This window comes from Globicephala melas, chromosome 1 (genome assembly GCF_963455315.2).
Source record: "Globicephala melas chromosome 1, mGloMel1.2, whole genome shotgun sequence".
Classification (NCBI taxonomy): domain Eukaryota; kingdom Metazoa; phylum Chordata; class Mammalia; order Artiodactyla; family Delphinidae; genus Globicephala; species Globicephala melas.
The window spans coordinates 160993659-161015960 of NC_083314.1; the positions used below are offsets into that span (position 1 = coordinate 160993659).

Here is a 22302-nt window from a genome sequence, read left to right on the forward strand (position 1 = left end):
TGCATATTTGTTTATTGTTATTGTCCTTTGCGGTGGGGGCCGATGACTGATGGGAAAAGAGGCAGAAGCCAGATTATGGAGGGTCCTGTCACCATGCCAGGGGGAGGGCGAGCTCCCCAGGGCTACGACTGTGTTTACAGTGCTTCTTTTCCTTAGTGGGTGTTGAACACAAAGGTGCTTATTATATTCTTCTCTGGACTTTCTTGTGTTTCTGAAAGATTCTTACTTTTAAATACGATTTAGAAAAATAAAAGCAGTTAGGAGGTGAACAAACCCACACGGATGGACCAGAATCGGCGCCCTCTCCCTTCCGACACTCGAGCCCTGGGAAGGTATCCCAAGGTCTCATAAGCTTCCTTAGGACCAGAGCGTGCAATCAGAGTCAGCTTCGAGCTCCAGGAATGTTTGGCAACTACTTTTACGTTTGGGTCTAGGGGTCAAGGACAAGAATTTACCCTTACCTGTCTTCAATGTAAGTCCTCTATATTAAGCCTCGGGGGACCTTTTGGATTTGGGTCTCCATCATACCAGTCATAAGTTGACCAGGGTGCCAGCTGCGTTCCCGTACAAGACGTTAAAATGATGGTGCTAAATGCAGTGTGGTACCCTGGATTGGATCTCGGAACAGAAGAAGTGGAAACGCTGGTGAAACCCAAATAAAGGCTGTAGTTTATTCCTAGTAAAATGCCATCGTTCATCTCTTCATTTTGGCCAATTCCATGGTTATGGAAATGTTAACTTGAGGAGAAAGTGGATAAAAGGTATACGGGAACTCTCTGTACTCTCTTTGCAACTTTTCTATAAACCTCAAATCACTCCAGTATAAGGACTTTATTTAAAAATTATGGTGGACAGGGCAGGACCAAGGGCTGGACTCTGTTACAAAGCCCTATTCCCAGCTGACATCTGGGCATGGTGGTTGAGCAGGTAAAGAATCTGTATTACTGTGGTGATGTCTAGCCCACGTTTCCTCTTCTTGTGCGTTGATGCCTTATTGAAAGGCAGGTACTCCATACCTGTCACATTCTCCTGAGTGTCCCACCTGGTAACTCTTTTCCAAAAGGAATGAAAGTGATGAGCATGCACTTGGAGAGAGCGTGCCACTTGACCAAAAGGTTTATCCAAGGCTGCCTTGAAATGGCATGCTTTCTTGCCACGCTTTGAGAAGTTCAAAGCGTGTATTTTCATTGGCCTTTTCAGAAATCTCTAGAGCAAGGCAGACCTTTCTTGCCCAAGGAAGAAAGATAAGAAGAGGGCTTCAAGGGTGGCAGAGCCCAGCGATGAAAATGGGCCCGTTGTGACCCTACGTGTGCCACTACATTTTAACCTTCCTTGGAGATTTCTTGTCTCTGCTTTGCTCAAAGGGACGCAGGAGGGTGGACTAATGAGGAGTTAGTCACCCATGGAAGTGTCCCATTCTTACCTAGAGGTAGTGGGGACCTTTCCGTCTTTCCTAGACAGGCGACATGGCAAATCATCCTCCCCTTATGTCATTCTAATTGTCCCTGCTGATTAATGAGGTCACTTAAGGTATCAATTATTATCCTGCCAAGACAATGACTATTAGACTGAAACGAAGGCCCATGAACTTGCTTATTCTATTAAAAAATAAAGTAATGAAAGATGATTAATGGTGTGCGCCCAGAGAGGAGCCACAGGAAGGGGCGGGCAGGAGAGGAAGGTGGAAATGAGCATTTGCTGATTAGGGGGCAAAAAAGGCTTTTGTTTAAAACTAGCTTCTGATTGACCCTCTTCCTTTCAACCCCACTGCTTGAGAGAGCCGTCTAGATCAGTGTCCCCACTTCCTCCCTTCCTAGGGGCGGCTTCCCCACAGTAACCCAGTTGCAGTCTGACCGCTCCACCATACTGCTCTGGGAAAGCTCACCACTGCCCTAATTGCCACATCCATCGGCCCTCTGATCCTCCCTCATCAGACCCCTCAAAAGTGTTCGCTGCCTGTTGACCTTGTTCTTCTTGGAACACTTTCTTTTTCCAGCTTCTCTGACACCACCAACTCCTCACCCATTCATTCCATTTCACATGGATTTACTGAGCATCTACTCTGAGCCAGGCACTGTGCTGGGCCCTGAACACATAAAGTTAACTAAGACTGACTAAGTCCTTGCTCTAAATGAAACTTACATTCAAGCTGAAGAAGATAGGCAATTAACAAATAAATACATATCAAGAAGCCATTCAGGGTTATGAGGAAATAGATGGAGTGACTGATGGAGTTTGATGATCATATGGGAGGCGAGGCCAGTGGGAACCTCTCTGTGGACGAGGTACCTCCATCACTTTCGCACATCACTCCCTTAAATCCTGCCGCTGTCTCCAGGCTCCCATGCCTTCTTTATTTTTATTTCTTTATTTTTTGAACATCTTTATTGGAGTATAATTGCTTTACAATGGTGTGTTAGTTTCTGCTTTATAACAAAGTGAATCAGTTATACATTTACATATGTTCCCATATCTCTTCCCTCTTGCGTCTCCCTCCCTCCCACCCTCCCTGTCCCACCCATGCCTTCTTGTGTATCATCTCACTCGCTGTAGACTTGGGCAGAATCTTGGGGATTAAGGGATTGCTCTGGGTCAGTCTCTGCTTTGCAAAGTGTGACACCAAAGATGACCCAAATGGCGGCATCCAGGGGGTAAAACCCATTTTCAAATTTAGGCTGCCAGTTGACTAAGTCTGAGCCTCCGGGCAAAGACACAAAATTCAGGGATAAGGCGACAGTTCCGAATCCAGGGCCATAGACTGTGATATGAATGGTACCCCTTGGAGTTGTGCTCCATGGTGGCCCTGGAAGCCACGTGGAGTTAGAGAACCATACAGACACTGGCAGATAGAGCCTGAGAGATTCCCCGAACCCCCTGCAAAAAAATCCCAGGTAACCAAGCTGTCTCACTGCCCCTGTGGCTTCTTCCTCTCAGGTCTCCGGGTAAGGGCACAGGGAAGGGCTCTTTACTATCAACTACACACCTCTCTTGTTCGGATATGATAAGTCAGGTTGACCCCCCGCTGTTCACCACCGCCATCACCCATCACCTACGAGCTGGCCTTCGGTGCTATGCTTCATGCTGCACAGCTGTGGGTCCTGCTCGCCCTGTTTCCACATTCTAGCCTGGCCTAGGAACCCAGACTGAGCAGAGCCCCAGTCAGTTGTCTTGCTTGGAAGGGAATCTGCACAGTGCCTCCTGAAGGCCATTGTTCTGGAAGCTTCTGTGCATCCTGGTTCCCTGGAGCATGGGAAAACAGTGGGCATGGTACCCTGTGTGGCCTGGGCCTGGCCCTGGCCCTGCCCTCAACCATGTCCAAGGGGCATTACTGCCCAGGTCACAGGGATGGTGCCTGAGCTCTTGGCTTCCTATCCAGCAGCTGCTGGAGGAGGGTTTGCCGCAGCTGGTGACGATGATAGTTGTCATTCCTGGGTACGGATGCTGCACACTGGAAGTTCGGTCTCTAACGTGGAGACCCTGATGATTCATACCAGGTACCATGCTCAGAACAGGCTCTGATGGCCAAGAGGAAGGGCACGGTGGTGCAGGGGCAGGTCAGGTGGGCCACCCAGTTCTCTCAGTACAGCCTCCCTGCCCTCTTGCAGATATTTTCAGCATCTTGAGCCACCCAGAGCTCACAGAGACCCCACCTGCTGTCTTCCCAGAGTGGCCTCAGCAGCTGCTAGAGGCTAGGTGGGCACAAGTCCATAGGATGGAGAATCTCCAGGGAGAGACACTGCTGACCACTCACTTATATCTGGACCATTGTTCGTATCTCCCTGGTATGTGAGGAACAGGAAATGCAGAGCTCTTCTGGGTAATGCCCATCCTAGGATGGTACCGTCTAAGGGCCTAGGCAGATCCCAGCTGTTCCATGGAGCCCCTTTAAGGGCAGCGTGGACGGAGAGAGAACAGCCTCCCTTCCCAAATGGGGGATGTCACTGGCCTGATTTGGCGGGGGGTAGCTACAGAAGCAGCAGCCTTCTGGAACACGGTGGCCCCTCTTCCTCAAAGGCCCCCTTCCCCATTGCCATCCCACCACGCCCTCCTGACCCATGGTGCGGGGCGCTGCAGCCTCCGTCATGGGAGACCAAGCTGGGTTAGGGTTTTCCAGGATCCTGTAGGAGCAAATAAAGTCTGCACCTGAGCAGCCTCCAGAAAGATCCCCTCTCTCAGGGAGACTGGTAATTAAGCAGTCATGGCAAACCTGTGAAGGAGGAACAGCTGGTGGTCTCCATTTGTTCTCCTGACACTGGTTGGAGAACAATTTCATAAATTACACGTAAAGTTGGGCGTTGTCTTTCCTCCGCTCATGCCATCCCGTTTGCTTCAAATGACCTCCCTGTCCTCCCACTACCCTCTGTGTCCTTTGCATGACTGACTAATAATTCATCTTTTCCATCAGCTCAGGCTGGTGGTGTTGAAATCGCCGGGCACATCTCTATCACTGCACTTACTGTGTTGCATTAGCATTGTGTCTTCAACGATAATAAAATGAGTTATTAACTCCTATTGTGTAGCTGGCTCTGTTCTCTAATGCTGAGCATAGTCCAGGGAATCAAATGAATGAAATTCTCCGCTGTCGTGGAATTCACATGGTGGTGTGGAAAGGTGGACTTAATAAATAAGGCCTCATTAAATATATAATACGTCAGATGGTGATTCGTGTTATGGAGAAAATGCTGGACGAAGATCAGAAGCCATGAAGTGGTGGTGGGGAGGGTTGCAATTTTAGATGGAGTGTTCAGGGAAAGCCTCAGTGTAAAAGTGCACAAAAACCTGAAGAAGATGAGGGAACCAGCCATGGACATGTCGGGGAAGAGATGGGGTAGTTGGGGAAAGCTGAGGGAACAGCACGCGCAAAGGCCCTGAGGCAGAAACTTGCCAGATGGGTTCAAGGAACAGCAAGAGGCCACGATGGCTGGAGCGAGTGAGCAGGGGGAGACAAGTTGGTAATACAGAAAGAGGGAGCGGGTAGTGGTGTCAGAGGATTGCCCAAGGCCTTTAACTTGTTGTGAAATCAACTAGGGCACTTTTAGAAGAGTTCTAAGCAGAGAAGTGACATGATGGGACTTAAAATAATCATGCCGCTGCCTTGTTGAGAATGATCTGTAGGAGGACAAGGGGGAAATGGGGAGACCAGTTGGAAGGTTATTGCAATAACTGGGGCAAGAGATGGATGTGCCCTAAACAAGGATGGATGGCAGTAATGAAGGTGATGAGAAGTGGCTGAATTTTCAGGTAAATTAACGTGAATGCCTCCTTTTGAGGGTGAACTCCTTGAAGGCCAGGTTCGTGTCTTATAAATTTTTATCCTTAGATCCAAGCATAGTACATGATGTATAATAGGGCACACAATATTTCTTAAATGGATGATTGAGGAGAAATAATTTTTAAATGTTAATTGTGGGAATAAGTAAGACTCTGGTCTCTTTTTTGAACCTGTCAGATCATAGAGCAAATCCTGGGTAACATCCACCTAGATTTCCTGAGATGATGTTGTAAAGAAGGCTGTTCATGGGTGTGCTGAACCGAGAAGTGTAAGGTTCAAACTCTATCTTTCTTGCTGAAGGACTTCGCAGAGCCTTTAATACAGTAATACTCAGGATCCCAACATTTCTTAGTTTGAGATAGCGTTAAGAGCTTCAGTAATATTTCCACCATGCTCCATGGATAAAAGAAATACCTATCAGCTCCATTTATTAAGTAGTAAGGGCTGACTAGCTGAATAAGTACTTATATCATAACAACTTTGTAGCTCTTTGAAAAAATAATATAAATTGAAAGAAAATATCATATTTTTATTTCATCCTTGACTAATCACAAATACTTACTAATGGAATATGTGTACTTGTTGGGCTCTGCACAGCTTCTCAAACCTTGGAATCCGATTGGACGCTACTACCCTCACATCCTGTTCTGTACTGATTGTCACACAGCACCTACTTTATTTCACACCAACCACCAAACACCCAGGTCTGAAAAGAAATGATGTCATTTAATGGAATGTAGCTTCAAGTTGAAACTGAAGCTACTTCTAGCTAATACTTTGTGTGTCCAGTAGATATTGAATATCACAGTTTCCCTTGAAAATTTAAAATATCCCTCAGTGCTCTTGTAAATTCCCTGCAGCACCCCAGGGTACCTCAGCACACAGGTTGGGAACTATGGTGCTTCTCTGAGTGTAGCATTTTCCAGAATTATTTCCGCATGTTCTTAGGCAAACCTATTAACATAACACTGGATGGTATTCCACGGATTGTGTTTTGGGAACTGTTGGCAGAGAGCAAAAAGAGGGAATACCCAGAACTCCCTGCTGCAGAACCAGAAGCTACAGTCCTATGGGAAATACTCCTGGGTGTGGACAGAGTGTGTTGAAAGGATTTGCATTTCGAACATACAGTGTTGTTGCCCTATTTTTAGACCTCAGCAGGTGGGCCTGCTATGACACCAGACCTTGCTTCTAAAGCCTGCATGCATTCTACAAAGTATATATGGTGATTTGGGGGCTTACCATTGCTCCCATCCAACCAGATACTTAGGAAAGATATCCTGGCCTCCGAAAAATAAATGGACATGGGCAGCTGAAAGGAGAGGTTTGTACAGCCAGTGAATGTTCTCTGGATAGACTGGAACATTTGAGAGAAGATCCCTTGGACTTAAGCTGGAGTTTTTCAACAGATATCTGGCTAATGCCAGGTCGCTCTCAGAAATGAGGGCTTATTACAAAGATCCCCAGATCTTGGGGCAGCACAAGAACCATCTCTACAGATTTTTGGTTCCCGTGGGTTTCAAGGGCTTCTGAGACCAGGCGTGTCAGTGCTCTTATATCCAGTGTAGCAGCAGCACGATCTCCATGAGCTGCCTGCCATGGGCATTTCATTTCCCAGAGTGTTTCATGGAACCCCAGCCCACAGGATGCTCTGAGAAAAAAAGGGTTTATGATATATATATCATATATACTTAAAAGCATAGAAGGCCTGATTTTTCCAAGTTTCCCAGTTTTAGAAGCTCTTGATTAAATGCAAATGGGAATTACCAAAGAGAACATGTGTCTGTAAGCGTGTCTCTGTGTGTCTGTGTGTGATTATGACTAATGTCCATCAATTACCTGAAAATTACTAGATGATGCCTGTAATGGTAGTTCTGTTTTTAGCTTAATGGTTTATGTAACTAACTAGTGGCTGCTGTCTGGAGTAGGGCTGCTGGCAAAGCAGAACACCATTTGCCAAGCCTCTCGGTGTGACAGATGTTGCTTACATATACTCCTTTACTCCCAAGGTCAGCTGACATGTCTTTTTTAAATATCACTGTTTGAAGTGCTAAGAGCCTTAAATGAGAGCCACTCAATAAAGGCCCAATTTGCTATATTACTGTTTATTTCTGGATAATTCTATATTTGTTGGGCTTTTTAAGAGCGTAAGCAAGAGACATGCATGCGTCACCCTCAGAAATGGGGATGTCTTACAAGGATCTCTAGATCTTGGGGCGCTCTTCAGCCTTTTGGTGTCACTATGGGTCTCAGGGCTTCTGACACCCAGATCGTCAGCAGCCTCCTGGCCAACGTAGCGATAGCCCAAGCTGTGACCTGCCTTCTCTGGGCATATCATTTCCTAGAGAGGGTTCCATGCAACACTGGCCCATATGCTGCTTTAAGAATAAAAGTGTTTATGATCAGATGTGTCGGGGAACTGTTACATAATCTACTCCTGCCTTGGAAGTTTGCTGTTAGCTTATTAAAAGCTCCCATAAGCACCTTGTTTTTTGTTTATTTTCGAAAAATCCTTGCTTCACTTTGTTTAACCCAGCATTTCCCATTTCTGTTTAACCACTGAACACCTAGAATATCCTTCAGAGAATAATCTAGTATTTGTACTTTGCAGAAGAATCTGGGTTGTGTTTATTTGTCACCCTCTGTGTTGGATGTCCCCAAGATCACTCTTAGCTTAGGTTCAATGATTGACTGGAAGACTCACAGGATTCAGCATATAGTTGCACTCCTGGCTATGATTTATTAAAATGAAAGGATACAGAGCAAAACAACAAGGAAAATTGCGCATGGGATGACGTCCGGGGGAAGAAACCAGTCACAAGCTTCGAAGAGTCCTCTCCCAGTTGAGTCACACAGAATGCGCTTTCCCCGCAGCAGTGAACTGTGACAAGTGAAATGTTACCACCCAAGGAAGCTCATTGGAGACTCAGTGCCCAGGGTTTTTCTTGGTGGCAGGTTGCATGGGCACCCTCTGCCTGGCCTGTACTAAAGTTGCAGATTCAGAGGGAAAGCAGGTGTTCAGTATAAACCATAATGTTTCTACAAATATTTTAGGACACTCTTATCGGTTCTGGGAATGGTGACCCCATGGTTCTGGGAATCCATGACCCCAGATTCCAGCCAAGGGCCAGCCTGGCAAATCGGCCTTTCAAAGGACAACAGTCAAGGCTTTTTCTGTCTTTTGGAAGCTTGTGACTGCTTTCTCCCCCTGGACTTCATCCCATGCACAAGTTTTCTGTCAACTCTCTAATGGTTGAATATTCATTCATTCATTCTCTACATATTTGTCTTAATCAGTTCGGGGCTGCTATAACAAAATTTCCATAGACTGGGTGGCTTGTAAACCACAGAGATTTATGTCCCATGTTTGGGTGCTGAAAGTCTAAGATCAGGGTGCCAGCACGGTGAGGATCTGGTGAGAGCTATCTTCCGGGTCGCACACAGACTGCCACCTTCTCATCGTATCCTCATCTGGTGGATGGAGAGCGGAGAGAGGAAGCAAGCTTTCTCATGACTCTCGTAAGGGCACTAATCCCATTCAACAGGGGTCCACCCTCCTGACCTCTTTGATTCCTAATTACCTCCCAAAGGCCCCACTTCCTAGTACCATTAACTCTGGGGAGAGTTTGGATTTCAACATATGAATTTTGGGGGGACATATGCAGTCCGTAACAATATTCCATTTTATATGTGCTAGTGATGCAGAGAAGAAGTTAAACATCCTTACCTTTGAGGGACTTACCATCAAGAAGGAAAGACAGATACATCACAAGTAATTCGATAAGAAAATCAATTCATTATGATTGGAATGCATATTATAAAGGAGAAATACTCTGTTATTGGAGGAGGTTTATCAGGGATTTCCAAACTCTTTCCCAGAGGAAGTAACATTCAAACTGAGACCCCAGAAGCTAGTGGGAGATGGATAGGTGAGGTGGTGGCAGCCTGGGTGGCTGAGGGAGAGAGCAGTGCACACAGCCCTGGGGGCAGCGTATGAAAAGGCCCTGGGGTGGGAAGAAACACGACACAGTCAAGGCAAGTGTAAAGGCCCATGTGGGTGCAGGGAGAGAGCAAAGGGGAGAGAGATGTGAGCAGAGGCAGAAAGGTAGGCCAAGTACGGCAAAGGCAAAGCCTTGAGCCACATCACCCAAGGCGTGGTCTGTCTCTGTCATTCCCAGTCATCTTGCCCTTAGAGCTGACCAGATCTCTGGTTTCACTTGAGGCCTAGAGCACCGGCCACAGCAGTACTCACGCGGGGACGACTCATTGTTCTGTCCCCATCTCAGAAGGCCGCCATGTGCCTGGAAGATGCTCGAATAAAGCCTTACTCTTCCGTCTGTCCTATCCTCCTATTTCTCTAGACATCAAGAATCAGGATTTACACACACTCCAGTAATGGAGTCACTTCACTGTACTAATGGACTCTAAGATCAGAGTTCGTGGAGATAAGGTTTCATTCTGGTCTTTCCCATGGGTCCTCTGGTTAGTGGAAACAAAGCCATGTCCCGGTGAGCTCAGCCCATGGCTCTGACCCGTCTCTGAGGTTCAGCAGCTGACACCCGTTGGCACTCAATAAGTAAATGAGGAATTAAAATCGGATTGACCTTGAGAGGCAGCCTATTCCCTCCCCATGCAGGTGTGACTGCCCGTGTTCTTCTGTATGTTGATGGACCCAAGTTGCTTCCCCAGAACCTCCGTCCTTGCGGTCCTGGTTCTCGCTCATCATTTCATGAGGACGTTGGTGTGTCAGGCATGGACTTTCAGGGATTTGAAGACAGTTCTCTCCTTACCAATTCTCTTTTACTTTCCATGCCCACTTCCTTCAACTGTTCCTCACCTGACAGGGTTCCTTCAAGGTCTCACCCCAACCCTTGTGCCTCAGAGCCCAGAGGCCCCAGCTTGGGAAGACGGTAGTCAGTCAACTGAGAGCCTTGGAATTCGCAGACATGGGTACTGTCTCCTGGAGTCAGAAGACTACCTTTTATTTTTACAGGTAGGAATATGCAAATGCTTCTCTTGGGTGGAAAAAGTGTCATATCATTGCATTTAAAAAAATTTTGACCTAGAGCCCCCACTCATGAAGGTGAGAAATCTCATTTCAGCCGTTGTTGTGGTTCCCCCAAGCAAGTCTTTCACAGACTTCAGCATTTCAGGAGGGTCCCCCCGGTCTTCAGGCCACACTAGCCACTGCTGATATGCTCAAGGCCTCAGTGCTTCTTGTAGGTGGGCAGCACCAACTCAGCTGCATCTGGGCCAAACTTGGCTGGGGACGTACCAGCCCTTTTGTGGACAGTCCAGCCTTGCCGGGTGCCCCATGGAGCAATTCCCCTCTAAGGGTCTCTCCCTTCCTCAGTCTCCACAAAGCAGGGAGGGTGCAGTTCTGAGCCTGGGGCAGTCTCACCTTCCCACCTGGGCTCACTGCTTCCTCTCCACCCTCCCTCCACTTCCCTCTGTCCCTTCTTCCTGATAGCCCCATTAAAAGCCCCTCTTCTTCCTGGAGATGTTCAGAACAGGCTGCTTTTTCCTTGTATCTCACCCTGTTTCGTGGGTGTAGGGAGATGGCCAGAGTCAGTAAGTGTTACTTATACCATGTCCAGCTGTCTCCCCCTCCTGTTGTCTATCCTGGCAGCATCACGATGAACTGTGACACTGTGTGGCTGACCCTGGAAATGACAGATAATCCTCCATTCATTCATTCAAAAATAAATACAAGTCCCCTACATACGAACATTCAAGTTGTGAACTTTCAGACGCGAATGTGCATTCGCATGTCCAGTAACATAAGTTAGTTCACGTGTCTGGCATACATTGTCACGTGCGTGCCTCCTCTACAAGTGGCTGCGCTTCTGTGTACTTTACCGTACAGTACTGTATAGAGTGCAGAAGTAAAGTGTCTTTATTTCAAGCCCAGGATGTCCTGAAACAAGCATAAAAGCAGCGGTGATGTAGCTGGTACTGCTAAGAAGCGCCAGGAATTGGAGGCCCAGAGAAAGGACGGAGACAGACAAGAGGAAGAAGTAACTGAAGAACCGAAGAGATTCACGACGCAGGAAATGGCAACGGGATTTTCTTTATTTGAGGAGGCACTGTTAGTTTTTGAGGCACAGCGCCTGAACGTTGAACGGTACGTGAAGGTTGCAGCAGCCGTTCAGAATGCAATCCAGCGGTACTGTACCATCTATGACAAGAAAAAAAGAGGTACTACCCAGACATCACTGGATCATTTTTTCAGGAGAGTAGATATAATTGAATCCAGCAAGGAACCAGCACCTGTGCCGTCAGCATCAGGCGTGAGTGAAACTGCAGCTCGCCCTCCATCTCCTATAGCTGACGATCCTTCAGCTCTACCATCTCCCAGCTCCTCTCCCTCCTCCAGTCAGTAACTCTTCTTGCCTGTTCACCCTATGCCCCTGTATGCCAGCTGTTGTACTGTACCACTGTACTTTTCAAGGTACTGTACTGTAAGATTAAAAACGTTTGCTTTATTTTTTGTGTTTGTTTGTTTTTTATGTATTATTTGTGTGAAAAGTATTATAAACCTATTACAGCACAGTACTATATAGCTGATTGTGTTAGTTGGGTACCTAGGCTAACCTTGTTGGACTTACGTACAAATTAGACTTACGAAAGCGCTCCCCGAACGGAACTTGTTCATATGTAGGGAACTTACTGTATGCAATGAACTGGACAAGGATGGGGAAAGCAAACATATCCACTGCTTTCATGGAGACCTGAACAAAATAATCACAAAAATAATAAAAATATTTACCCCAAAATACATCTTATTAGGAAATGTGATAAATGCTAGCAATGAAAAAAAAGGGTAATTGTTAGGATGGGCCGTGTATGGCTGTGTGTGTTAATCACACAAATAATACAAATATTTTCTGATGCTTTGACATCTTGGGACTTTGCTGACCCAGGAGAGGCAGCCCCTCTCAGGGTTAGCAATTCTAAGACACAGCAAACTGCTCTTCTGGGAGTGAGCCTTTTATATGCAAACCAACCAATTCAGAGCCCACCTACCTCCTTTACTGAGCTCTTAGCTGTTAAGCCACCATCCCCCTGCCCTAAGCACCCCAGGGTCAGATGTCAGACAACTAAGGGCAGTCGCCTGCTTACCCTGCCTCACCCCTTCCTTCCCCTACTGCAGCCCCAGTTAGGGCTCTTGCTCACATTTTCCTCCCATCCCTTCTACGTCCTGACCAACCCTGGTGCTTCCCCGTGTGGCATGGCATGCTCCCTCCCCCACCTTTGGCAAACTATCTTTTCTTTCTTTTTTTTTTCTCGGTACGCGGGCCTCTCACTGTTGTGGCCTCTCCCGTTGCGGAGCACAGGCTCCGGACGCGCAGGCTCAGCGGCCATGGCTCACGGGCCCAGCCGCTCCGCGGCATGTGGGATCTTCCCGGACCGGGGCACGAACCCGTGTCCCCTGCATCGGCAGGCGGACTCTCAACCACTGCGCCACCAGGGAAGCCCCAGTCTATCTTTTCAATGGCAATTCCTCCTCATCTGTTGCCCTCACCACACCTGAATAATAATAAAAATCTACACTTAGAAACATGGTAACAAACAACCCTCAAATCTCCAAGGGTTAACTCACTAGAAGTTTCTTTCTTGCCATACTACATGCTCAAAGGTGGTGTGCCGGGGTAGTCTGCTTAGTGAAATCACTCAGACACCCCCGCTGACAGAGACCCAGGGTCACCGTAGCAAGGAAAAGGGAAGAGGGGAATTTCGTGAAAGGAACCCAGGGTCCTCGAGGCTCCCTCCTTGAAACAGCACACTTCGCTGCTACCCATTCATCCTTGGCAAAGCCAGTGCCATAGCCAGGCATGAGCTCAGCAAAGGTGGGGAGGGACCGTTGCACCAGTGTCTGGAAGGAAAGCTGGAGATACGTGAAGAGTAGCAGTGGCCTCCACAGGGACCTTCAAGAATGCAAAATAGGGGCTTCCCTGGTGGCGCAGTGGTTGAGAGTCCGCCTGCCCATGCAGGGGACACGGGTTCGTGCCCCGGTCTGGGAAGATCCCACATGCCGGGGACCGGCTGGGCCCGTGAGCCATGGCCGCTGAGCCTGCGCGTCCGGAGCCTGTGCTCCACAACGGTAGACGCCACAGCAGTGAGAGGCCCGCGTACCGCAATAAAAAAGAAAAAAAAAAAAAAAAAGAATGCAAAATAGACTAGTCTGGGAGGTCAGGAATGTACCTTTCTGAAAATAATGTTGACATTTGTGAGGAGACTTGAATGATGCGAAGGGGTTAATCAAAGAGGTGGAGGGGATGTGAGAAAATGTTCTGAAGAGGAAACAGCGTGTGCAAAGGCCCTGAGGATGGGGGCTTGGCCAGTTGAAGGAACTGCAACCAGCAGTGTATCAAGGAGGAGGGTGGGAGAGGCGGGGAAGAGGATTTTATCACTGACACTGTTCCGGGTGCAGACTCATGGTGATAATAAGTAGACTTGTCACGTCTGCTTTACTATTGTTTTCAAGTTGTCCACAGGAAATACACCCCTCATTGCCTGCACTCCGGGCTGACTGCTGCCCCCACCCTTGACCAAAGAAGACTGGAGGGGCTGGAGCCAAGCAGGCTTTGCGGGCCTCCTTAGGGATTTTGGGTTTAATCGTAAGGACAGTTGGAAGCCATTGATGGATTCTGAACTGCGACAGTGAGAAATTTGGGGTCACGAGCATCACCCGTTTCCAAGACTCTGGGCTCCTCTGGGCAGGGAGACAAGCCAAAAAAAGGCTCCTGGGGAAGTGGAAAATCCAAGAAGCCTTGGTGAAGCGAAAGAAGAGTATTAGCTTACATCTGGGGCCACGCCATCTGTTTGCAAAAGCTGTTCTCCGCACATTTTAGAGTCAACAAGACAGACAACAGCGATAGGAGCCTCTTGCCTTTCCCGCTATCATTTTACCCCATTTCGCTAATGAGTCTGGATTGCACTATTGAACAATGCCTCACTCCTTTCAATATAGTATTTAGACTTGTCAGATAAAAGATGTGAAAATCTGAACGTTTTAATTTGCTTATTCCGACATGCAACGTGCTATCTTCTCCTGGCTTGCGGGGTCATCAACTCGTCTGAAATCAATTCAGCAATAAGGAGTGGGTCAGGGAAGAGCAGGCCGCAGGGCAGAGGAGTGATTCAAGTATCCAGATGGGGAGACTCAAGCTTGCCCACCCCCTCCAGCTTTAGCACCTTTGAGGAACCCTCCATGTTAGAATTTATCTCCCAAGCCTGGGAAAGAGCAGAGCAGTGGTAAGTATCTGGTTAGAGAAGATGCCTGGTAAGATGCAACTCCGTGTATTGCAAGTGATAAAGCTGTCATTGTTTGTTGACAGTGTACATTAGCTCTTTGTAGCTTGTGTCAATATAGTACCAGGAAACTAGGGTCTAGGACGCTTTAATGGCAGCTCAAAAATATCGTGGAACTAGCTAGGGGGATAAAATCAACAAATTTTACTCATTGGGAAGAATGTCATTTCCAGAGATGACTTCAGGGGAGAAGCGGTCATGCCTTGGTGAGGTGTGAAACTTCTGCATGAAGCTGTATGTTGTTGGGTGTCTGGGAAGGGCACCGAGGCATAATGCTGGTGCACATGGGTGAGAGGCAAGTTGAAGCTGCTGTGAACTGGGCCCGCTTAGGGGTAGAGACAAAAAGGGGTTGGGGCCTGAAGTTCAGCTCCAGATAGAGGTCTGAGCCCTTTGGGGATAATTTGGTATTTTGATATCAGGGTCCACTGGGATCTGCAGTCTGGCATTATCATACATGACTGTCTGGGGGTAGAGAAGGATGTCTGGTGCACGAGCAAGTTGGTGGGAAACCAGTGAACAAGAGAGCGGTGGGCTGGGGGCCAGGGTTGTGGTTCTGGTGGTCAGCCATTTCCAGCAAGGACCCAGCCAAGGATGCAGGTGTGTGTGTTTGGTGGTGGGTGGGGACATTGTTGGGGTTGAAATGAACAGGAGGCAGCTGAACAGAGGGACCCACCAAGAACCAAGCAGCAGCTCAAGGCTCAATCTAGGTAGACCGAGCTTATGTCAGATTTCATGGAGGACCGAAGTGCTGTCCAATAAAAATATAATGTGAGCCACATGTACGATTTCTCAAAACTTTTAATTTTGAAATAATTATAGATCCACAGGAAGTTGTAAAGATCGTACAGAGATGTCCCATGTACCCTTCTCCCAGATTCCCCCAATGGGTACATCTAATGCAAGTACAGTACAACGTCAAACTCCCAGATTCCCCCAATGGGTACATCTAATGCAAGTACAGTACAACGTCAAAACCGGAAAATAGACCTTGGTGCGACGTGTGTGTACGTCTACGTCATTTTATCACGTGTGGATTCATGTCACCACCAGTGCAATCACGATGCAGAACTGTTCCATCACCACAAGGTTCTCCCTCGTGTTACTCCTTTAGCATCACCCCCCTCCCCTTCCTCTCACCAAACCTAACCCCTGGCAACCACTCATCAGTTTTCCATCTCTTTAATACTGTCATTTCCAGAATGTTATATAAATGGAATCATCTGCTACGTTATCTCTTGAGATAAGCGCTTTTTTTCACTCAGCATAATAACCTAGAGATCCAGCCCAGTTGTTATATGTATCGATAGTCCATTCGTTTTTATTAGTGAGTAGTATTCCATGGCATGGATGTACTGCAGTTGGTTCAATTATTCACCTATTTTAGGACATTTTTGTTGTTTTCAATGTGGGGCTATTCCACAAACAAACAAACAAGCAAAGCTGCTCTGAACAGTCATGTGCAGGTTTTTGTGTGGACGCCAGTTTTCATTTCTCTGGGACAGATGCCCAGGCGTGTGATGGCTGAGTTGTATGACTAGTGTGTGTGTAGTATTTTTTAAAAAGAAATCGTCCATTTTCCAGAATGTCGGTACCATTTTACATTCTACCAGCAACATATGAAAGATCCAGTTGCTCTGTATGGTTGTCAGTCTTTGGTGTTGTCACTATTTTTATTTTTATCTGTTCTAATGGTGTGTAGTAATGTCTCATAATGGTCTTAATTTTCCTTTCCCTAATGGCTAATGATGTTGAACATTTTTCTTGTGCTTATTTGCCATCCACATATCCCTTAGTGAAATGTCTTTTTATGTCTTTTGCCTATTTTCGAATTGGACTGTTAGATCCTTGCCTCGTTCTCAGTCTTAGGAGAAAAGCATTCGGTCTTGCGCCATTAAGTGTGAGGTTAGCTATAGGATTTTTGTAGATTCTCTTTATCAAGTCAGGAAGTTTCCTTCTAGTCTTATGAAAGTTTTATTTTTTATTTTACATTGGAGTATGGTTGATTCACAATGTTGTGTTAGTTTCAGGTGTACAGAAAGGGAATTACTCATACATATTCATATATTTATTCTTTTTCGGATCCTTTTCCCATACAGGTTATTACAGAGTGTTGAGTACAGTTCCCTGTGCTATACAGTAGGTACTTGTTAATTACCTATTTTACATATAGTAGTGTGTATATGCCAATCCCAACCTCCCAATTCATCCCTCCCCCTCACCTTTCCCCCTTGGCAACCACAAGCCCACCCTCTAAGTCTGTGAGTCTGTGAAAATTTTTTGTTTAAATCAGGGATGAGTGTTGAATTTTGTCAAGTGCTTTTTCTGCATCAGTTGATATGGTCATGTGATTTTTCTACTTTTGGCCTGTCAATATAGTGAATTACACTGATGGATTTTCAAATGTTGAACCAGCCTTGCATCCTTTGAATTAGACCCCACTTGGTTATGGTGTATAATTATTTTTGTGGTGTATGTATTTTTGTGGTGTATATGGTGTATAATTATTCAGCAAAATTATTATTTTGCTGAATTCTCTTTGCTAATATTTTGTTAAGGCATTTTGTATTTATATTCTGTGGGATATTGGTCTTTAGTCTTCTTTATTTGTACTGCCTTTGGTTTTGGTATCAGGGTAATACCTCATAAAGTGAGTTTGGAAGTGCTCCTTCTTTCTCTGTTTTCTGGAAGGGATTGTAAAGAATTGGTGTAAATTCTTTATACATTTGGTAGAATTCTCTATTGAAACCTTCTGGGCCTGGGTATTTCTTTTGGGGGAGTTTTTAAATTATGAATTCAATTTCCTTAATAGCTATACGGCTCTTCAAATGATTTATTTCATATTGGGACATTATGGTAGTTTGTGTTTTTCAAGGAGCTGGTCCATTTCATCTGGTTTGTCAGATGTATGTGTGTCATGTGTGGCATTTCCTTAGTATCATTTTGATAACTCCAGGCTTCGTCTTCTCTAATCTTTGCCAGCTCTGGATATTTGCCAACCTGAAAGATGAAAAATGAGTCTCGTGGGTTGAGTTTTCATATTTTTGATATTCATTAGGTGGAACATCTTTCTGTTTCTGTTCATATGTATCCTTTGCTCTTTTCCTCCTTCCCTGTTTACCTTTTTCATATTGGTTTGTAAGTGTTCTTTATAGATTATGAATACTAACCCTCTTCCTGTCATATATATTATACATAATCTTCCCAGTTTTCACTTTTCCCTTTATCTTTTTTACAGTTTTTCTTTTTTAATTTAAAAATGGAGGTAAAGGTACACTTTGAATTCCTCCCTGAGCCCTGAGGGGGGTGGGGGACGGTAGATAAGCCTCAGATAGGGGACAAACGACAAAGGTGGACAGGAGCCTGGCCACCCCGCCACCACCTTTGTGCTCAATCACGTCACCTGTGGGGGCCACCATGTGTGGACACCCAGCAGAGGACAACTCCTTTCCTAAAATATGTTCCCAAGTGTTCAGTGAAGGCTTCATTATTTTATCCTTTTAAAATTAGAAGAATCTTTTAAAAATGACTCTCTTGTGCTAAAAACATATTATTTCAGGTTCAACAATTCCTTTTGTTTCACCCCTGTTTCTTTTTCTTTACTTAACTCGCAGGGAAAAAATGTAAGCATTTTAATTTTAAAAGCACATACAATAGGATCCCATTTGTATGAAATTATTTCACTGAATATGATCTGAACTACTCATCCTTCCATCTCTTTGTATGTCAACTGTCAAGAACAATTATTTCTAGATTGTACTGGGTTTTTATTTTTTGGTTTCATCTTTTAAAAATAATAAGCACTTATCATTTCTGTAAAAGCAGTAGACCTATTCCTTTTAAAGAATAATGTCCATGACAAGAAGCGTCCGCATTCTGCTACTTAGAGTTGGATATATTTTCCTCTGTGTGTGAATAAATATTGTCTGTTGGTGACTATTCATTGTAAATTTGTGGCAAAGTCTACCCAGAGCCTCAAAGGACCTTAGCCAGAAGGGGAAGAGTCAGTGTTACTGAACGAAATGTGGGTCCGCTTGTCCACACGCAATAAAGGCAATCTGCTGACAGCAGGTTGTAGTTTATTGCAGGGTGCCAAGCAAGGAGTCCAGTTGGCTACTGCTTAGAATGCCAAACTCCCTGAAGGCTTTCAGGGAAAGGTTTGTAAAGACAGGGTGAGGGAGGGGGGTTGTGGGGTAAGTGATCAGCTTGTGGATATTCTTCTGATTGTTTGGTGGTGAGGTAATCGGGAGTCAACATCCTCAACCTTCTGGTTCCAACTGGTCTGGGGATCTACGTGCTGTGGGCAGCATCCAGTTAACTTCTTTCACCTGATGGGATTTTCAGCATCTGCAAAACAGCTCAAAGGACATGGCTCAGAATATTATCTGTAGCCCCTGAGGAGGAACTAAAGGTCCTTGACTTTGTATAATGGCTAAGCTATTATTATTTTGTCTATCTTGACTGTTTTCCTTTCTTTCTTCATTTTCTCACTTCTCTGATTAAATTTACTCTTTGGAACTCAGAGAAGGCCTAGGAGGCTACAGTTTTCTACGGACAAGAGGCAGGTGGAGGACATGGGGTGGGGTGAGTCTGTTTGGGGAAGGCCCCATAGGGTCCTGCTTGGATACATCAGGAGAAGAAACTGGAGGAGGAGAAAGAGAAGAGCCATAAATGAGCGAGCCTCCAGGTCGGGGGTAGCCCATGGCTTCGGGGGTGTAGCCCCCCATATTTCTGTGATTGGTCTCCATCACCTTTGCTGGAAATTACTTTAACTTTGAACACCTTGCATATGCCTGGCGTTCAACTTCTTTCGTATCCTTCCCTGTGCCTAGATCAGCGCCGTGCATCCAGCAGGTGCTCAATAAATGCTTAAGGCATGTTTAGTTCCCAAGGGGGTCATCCTCCCTCCATCTCACCTCTTTGTCTTTCAGGCTCACAGGCTTTCAGCTGCCGGCCACCGTCGTCAGCGCGGCCACCACCCTCTCTCTACGCCTCATCAGTGACTACGCAGTCAGCGCACAGGGCTTCCATGCCAGCTATGAAGGTAGGTGCCTCGGCCTGGCCTCAGGAGCCGTATGTGTGAGGTTGTAATAGCCGCAGGCAGGGCTGCGCTGCTCTTAGCTGCCGGGAAGGGCTTCTTCAGATTCAGAGCTTGTGTCTGTCCTAACAAGGCTGGTTACTAACCAGTAACTCAGTTACTTAAATTGCCCCTGCTGCGTTGTTTCCAGGAAACTGAGACTTGAAATCAGAGCTGAGCTGCCGTCGTTTATCTTGAGGGCCTGGTAACATCTTCTTCTCTCCCCTTAACTGGGTTTTGTTGTGTTTTTATTTTTTTAATTCTGTTTTCTCTTGGGCTTCACTGTATTATAAGGTACCTTGGCTTGGTTTTGGAAATGAGGCAGATACAAACCCTAAGTAAAAGACATAAAATAAGTAGCTGAAAAAATTTTTTCTCACTGTAGTGACTGCAAAGAGTCAGCTTTATATCATTCAGAGAAGAACAATCAATTTTTCCTTGATAGCACAGATTAGGGTTTCTTGGTTTGAGTTACGCAAATAATTGCCGCTTCTCTCAGCCTGTTTAAATATGGTGTTAGCATTCAAATTAACACTAATATCTTCAGATTATACACTATTATTATTATTAACTTTATTATGTTAGTTCAGAAGGTGGTACGTCTAGATCACTGTCATTTTCCTGGGAAATTTACATCTCATTAATAGGTAATTATGCTGCTCTTGGCTAAGACCCACACTGCTATTTTGTGTTGAGATCGTTCATAGGCGTATTTTAAGACTGTTAATGATAATTAATAACAATAATGACATAACACCCTAGTAAAGCATGCCAGTTATTTGAAAGCTTTCTTCCTCTTGCCTCTAAGAACTTAAAGAATAAGTGATGCTTTCTTGAATGGAGCTATAGCAATATACAAACAGATACCACCTTTGTCTTGGCTAGGAGTATACCACAGAAAGAGGGCAGATCCTAACTCCCGCGGCAAAATTCACGCCTGTTGGTAAGGGGTGTTCGGTGCTTTAACGTAAGCGATTGCGAGTTCCTGAGAAGGTCTCAGTTATTTTTAACTAAAGGTACGAAGAAGGCTCCAGAGAAAGTTTCACATGCCTTTAACTGGGGGCTTCTGACATAACTCCAGATTGCTTTAACTGAGGGCTTCTGAAAAGACCTATTTGTCTTTAAAGTGAAGTCTCCTGGGATAACCCAATTTCTTTGGAAAAAACAATCAGTTCCTCCCAAAAGCAAGCCTGTGATCTTGGTCATCCTGGTTCTGTCCTCAGCCTTTGGCTCTGAACCCAAACTAAGTCTCTTTGAGTCTGAGCTACAACCTCTTGATTAAGTAAGAGAGGCCTCTTCAGAAGCTTCTTCCACAGTATGTGGGCCTTGGGGGGACTGGCTGTGTTTGGGGATGGTGGGGGGAATGAGTCGTTGACACTAGAGTTGGTGGCTGCAGAGATCCCAGGAGGGGCTGACACACAGCGGGACCCAGCTGGGCCCTAATGGTGTCCTCATTTAGCAGTCTTTGTGGATAGTTGTCTGAGGCCTGGACTCTTAGGAGGTTTTAGGAAAAAAGTGTCCTGTTGATCCCTGACCAGGTTGCCTGCTCTGGGAAACAATGCCAAGTGCTTCTCCATCAGGCAGAGCAGAGCTGAAGGTACATTCATAGAGCCTTGAAAAATCAGAGGTTCTAGCCTGGAATCCATGGGGAGGTCTACAGTAGGGCATCAAAGGTCTGCAAACCCCTTGTAATTAGAAACCACATTCTGAACGTATAAGGGTATATGTATTTTCTTCTTGAAAGGGTCTAGATCAGGGATCAATAAACTATGGCCCACCTGGCCAAATCCAGTTCCTGGCTTGTTTTTATAAATAAAGTTTTATTAGAACACAGCCAAGCCCATTTGCTGACATTGTCTATGACTCTTTACATGCACTACAAATTCAGAGTTGAGTTATTGCCACAGAGACCACATGGCCTGCAAAATCGAAAATACTTACTATCTGGCCTTTTACAGAAAGAGTTTGATGACCCCCGGTCTAGAGCTGTGCTATCCAATAACAGTAGCCTTTAACCACATGCCACTATTTATATTTATATGAATAAACACTCAGTCAAATTTAAAATTTCATTTCTCACTTGCACCAGCCTCTATCAAGTGTTCAGTAGCCACCTGTGGCTTGTGGCTACCATACTGGGCAGCACAGACAGAGAACATTTCGTCACTGCCGAAAATCCTTCTAGACAGGGCTGAGCTCGGGCTTCCATCAGATTCACGAAGGGGCTGCGATTCACATGAGGCCACGAATCATTAAGATAAAGTGGAGGCCAGTGGGTCCCTCCTCCCCGCTGCCTGGCCCGGGGGTGGCAACCCCAACAGGAGAAGGACCAACGGGACAGAAGGCAGGGCCCGCCCTCCGTCAGCCACTTCATGGTGTCAGGTCTCTAAGTCATCGGCACTGAGAAGGGAAAGGCTCCAGGCAAGGCCCAGGCAGGCCCTGCATGGTGCAAACAGGTTGCTATAGCTGAGTGACTCTCTGTAGTCACCTGGGCAGGGTTTCCGCCAGCTCCGTGGTCTTCGTGGCTCTTCGTGCTGCCTGGCAGAATGGCTCACAGGAGAGGCAGGTGTGGGGAAGCCAAGGCTGGGGCTATCACCAAACCCTGACGATCTGGTTCGGGACTGGACCACGGGGCAATTTG

At 46.0% G+C, this 22302-nt stretch overlaps 1 protein-coding gene across 6 annotated transcripts in view; it reads left to right on the forward strand.

Annotated features, from left to right (window-relative positions):
* CSMD2 (CUB and Sushi multiple domains 2) overlaps positions 1 to 22302 on the forward strand; it is a 671005-nt gene that overhangs the window by 95269 nt on the left and 553434 nt on the right. For all 6 annotated transcript variants that reach the window (XM_060308114.1, XM_030870139.2, XM_060308126.1 and 3 more), the window contains exon 3: positions 19516 to 19628. In XM_060308114.1, coding sequence (XP_060164097.1) covers positions 19516 to 19628 — 113 coding nt within the window. The remainder of the gene's footprint in view (positions 1 to 19515; positions 19629 to 22302) is intronic.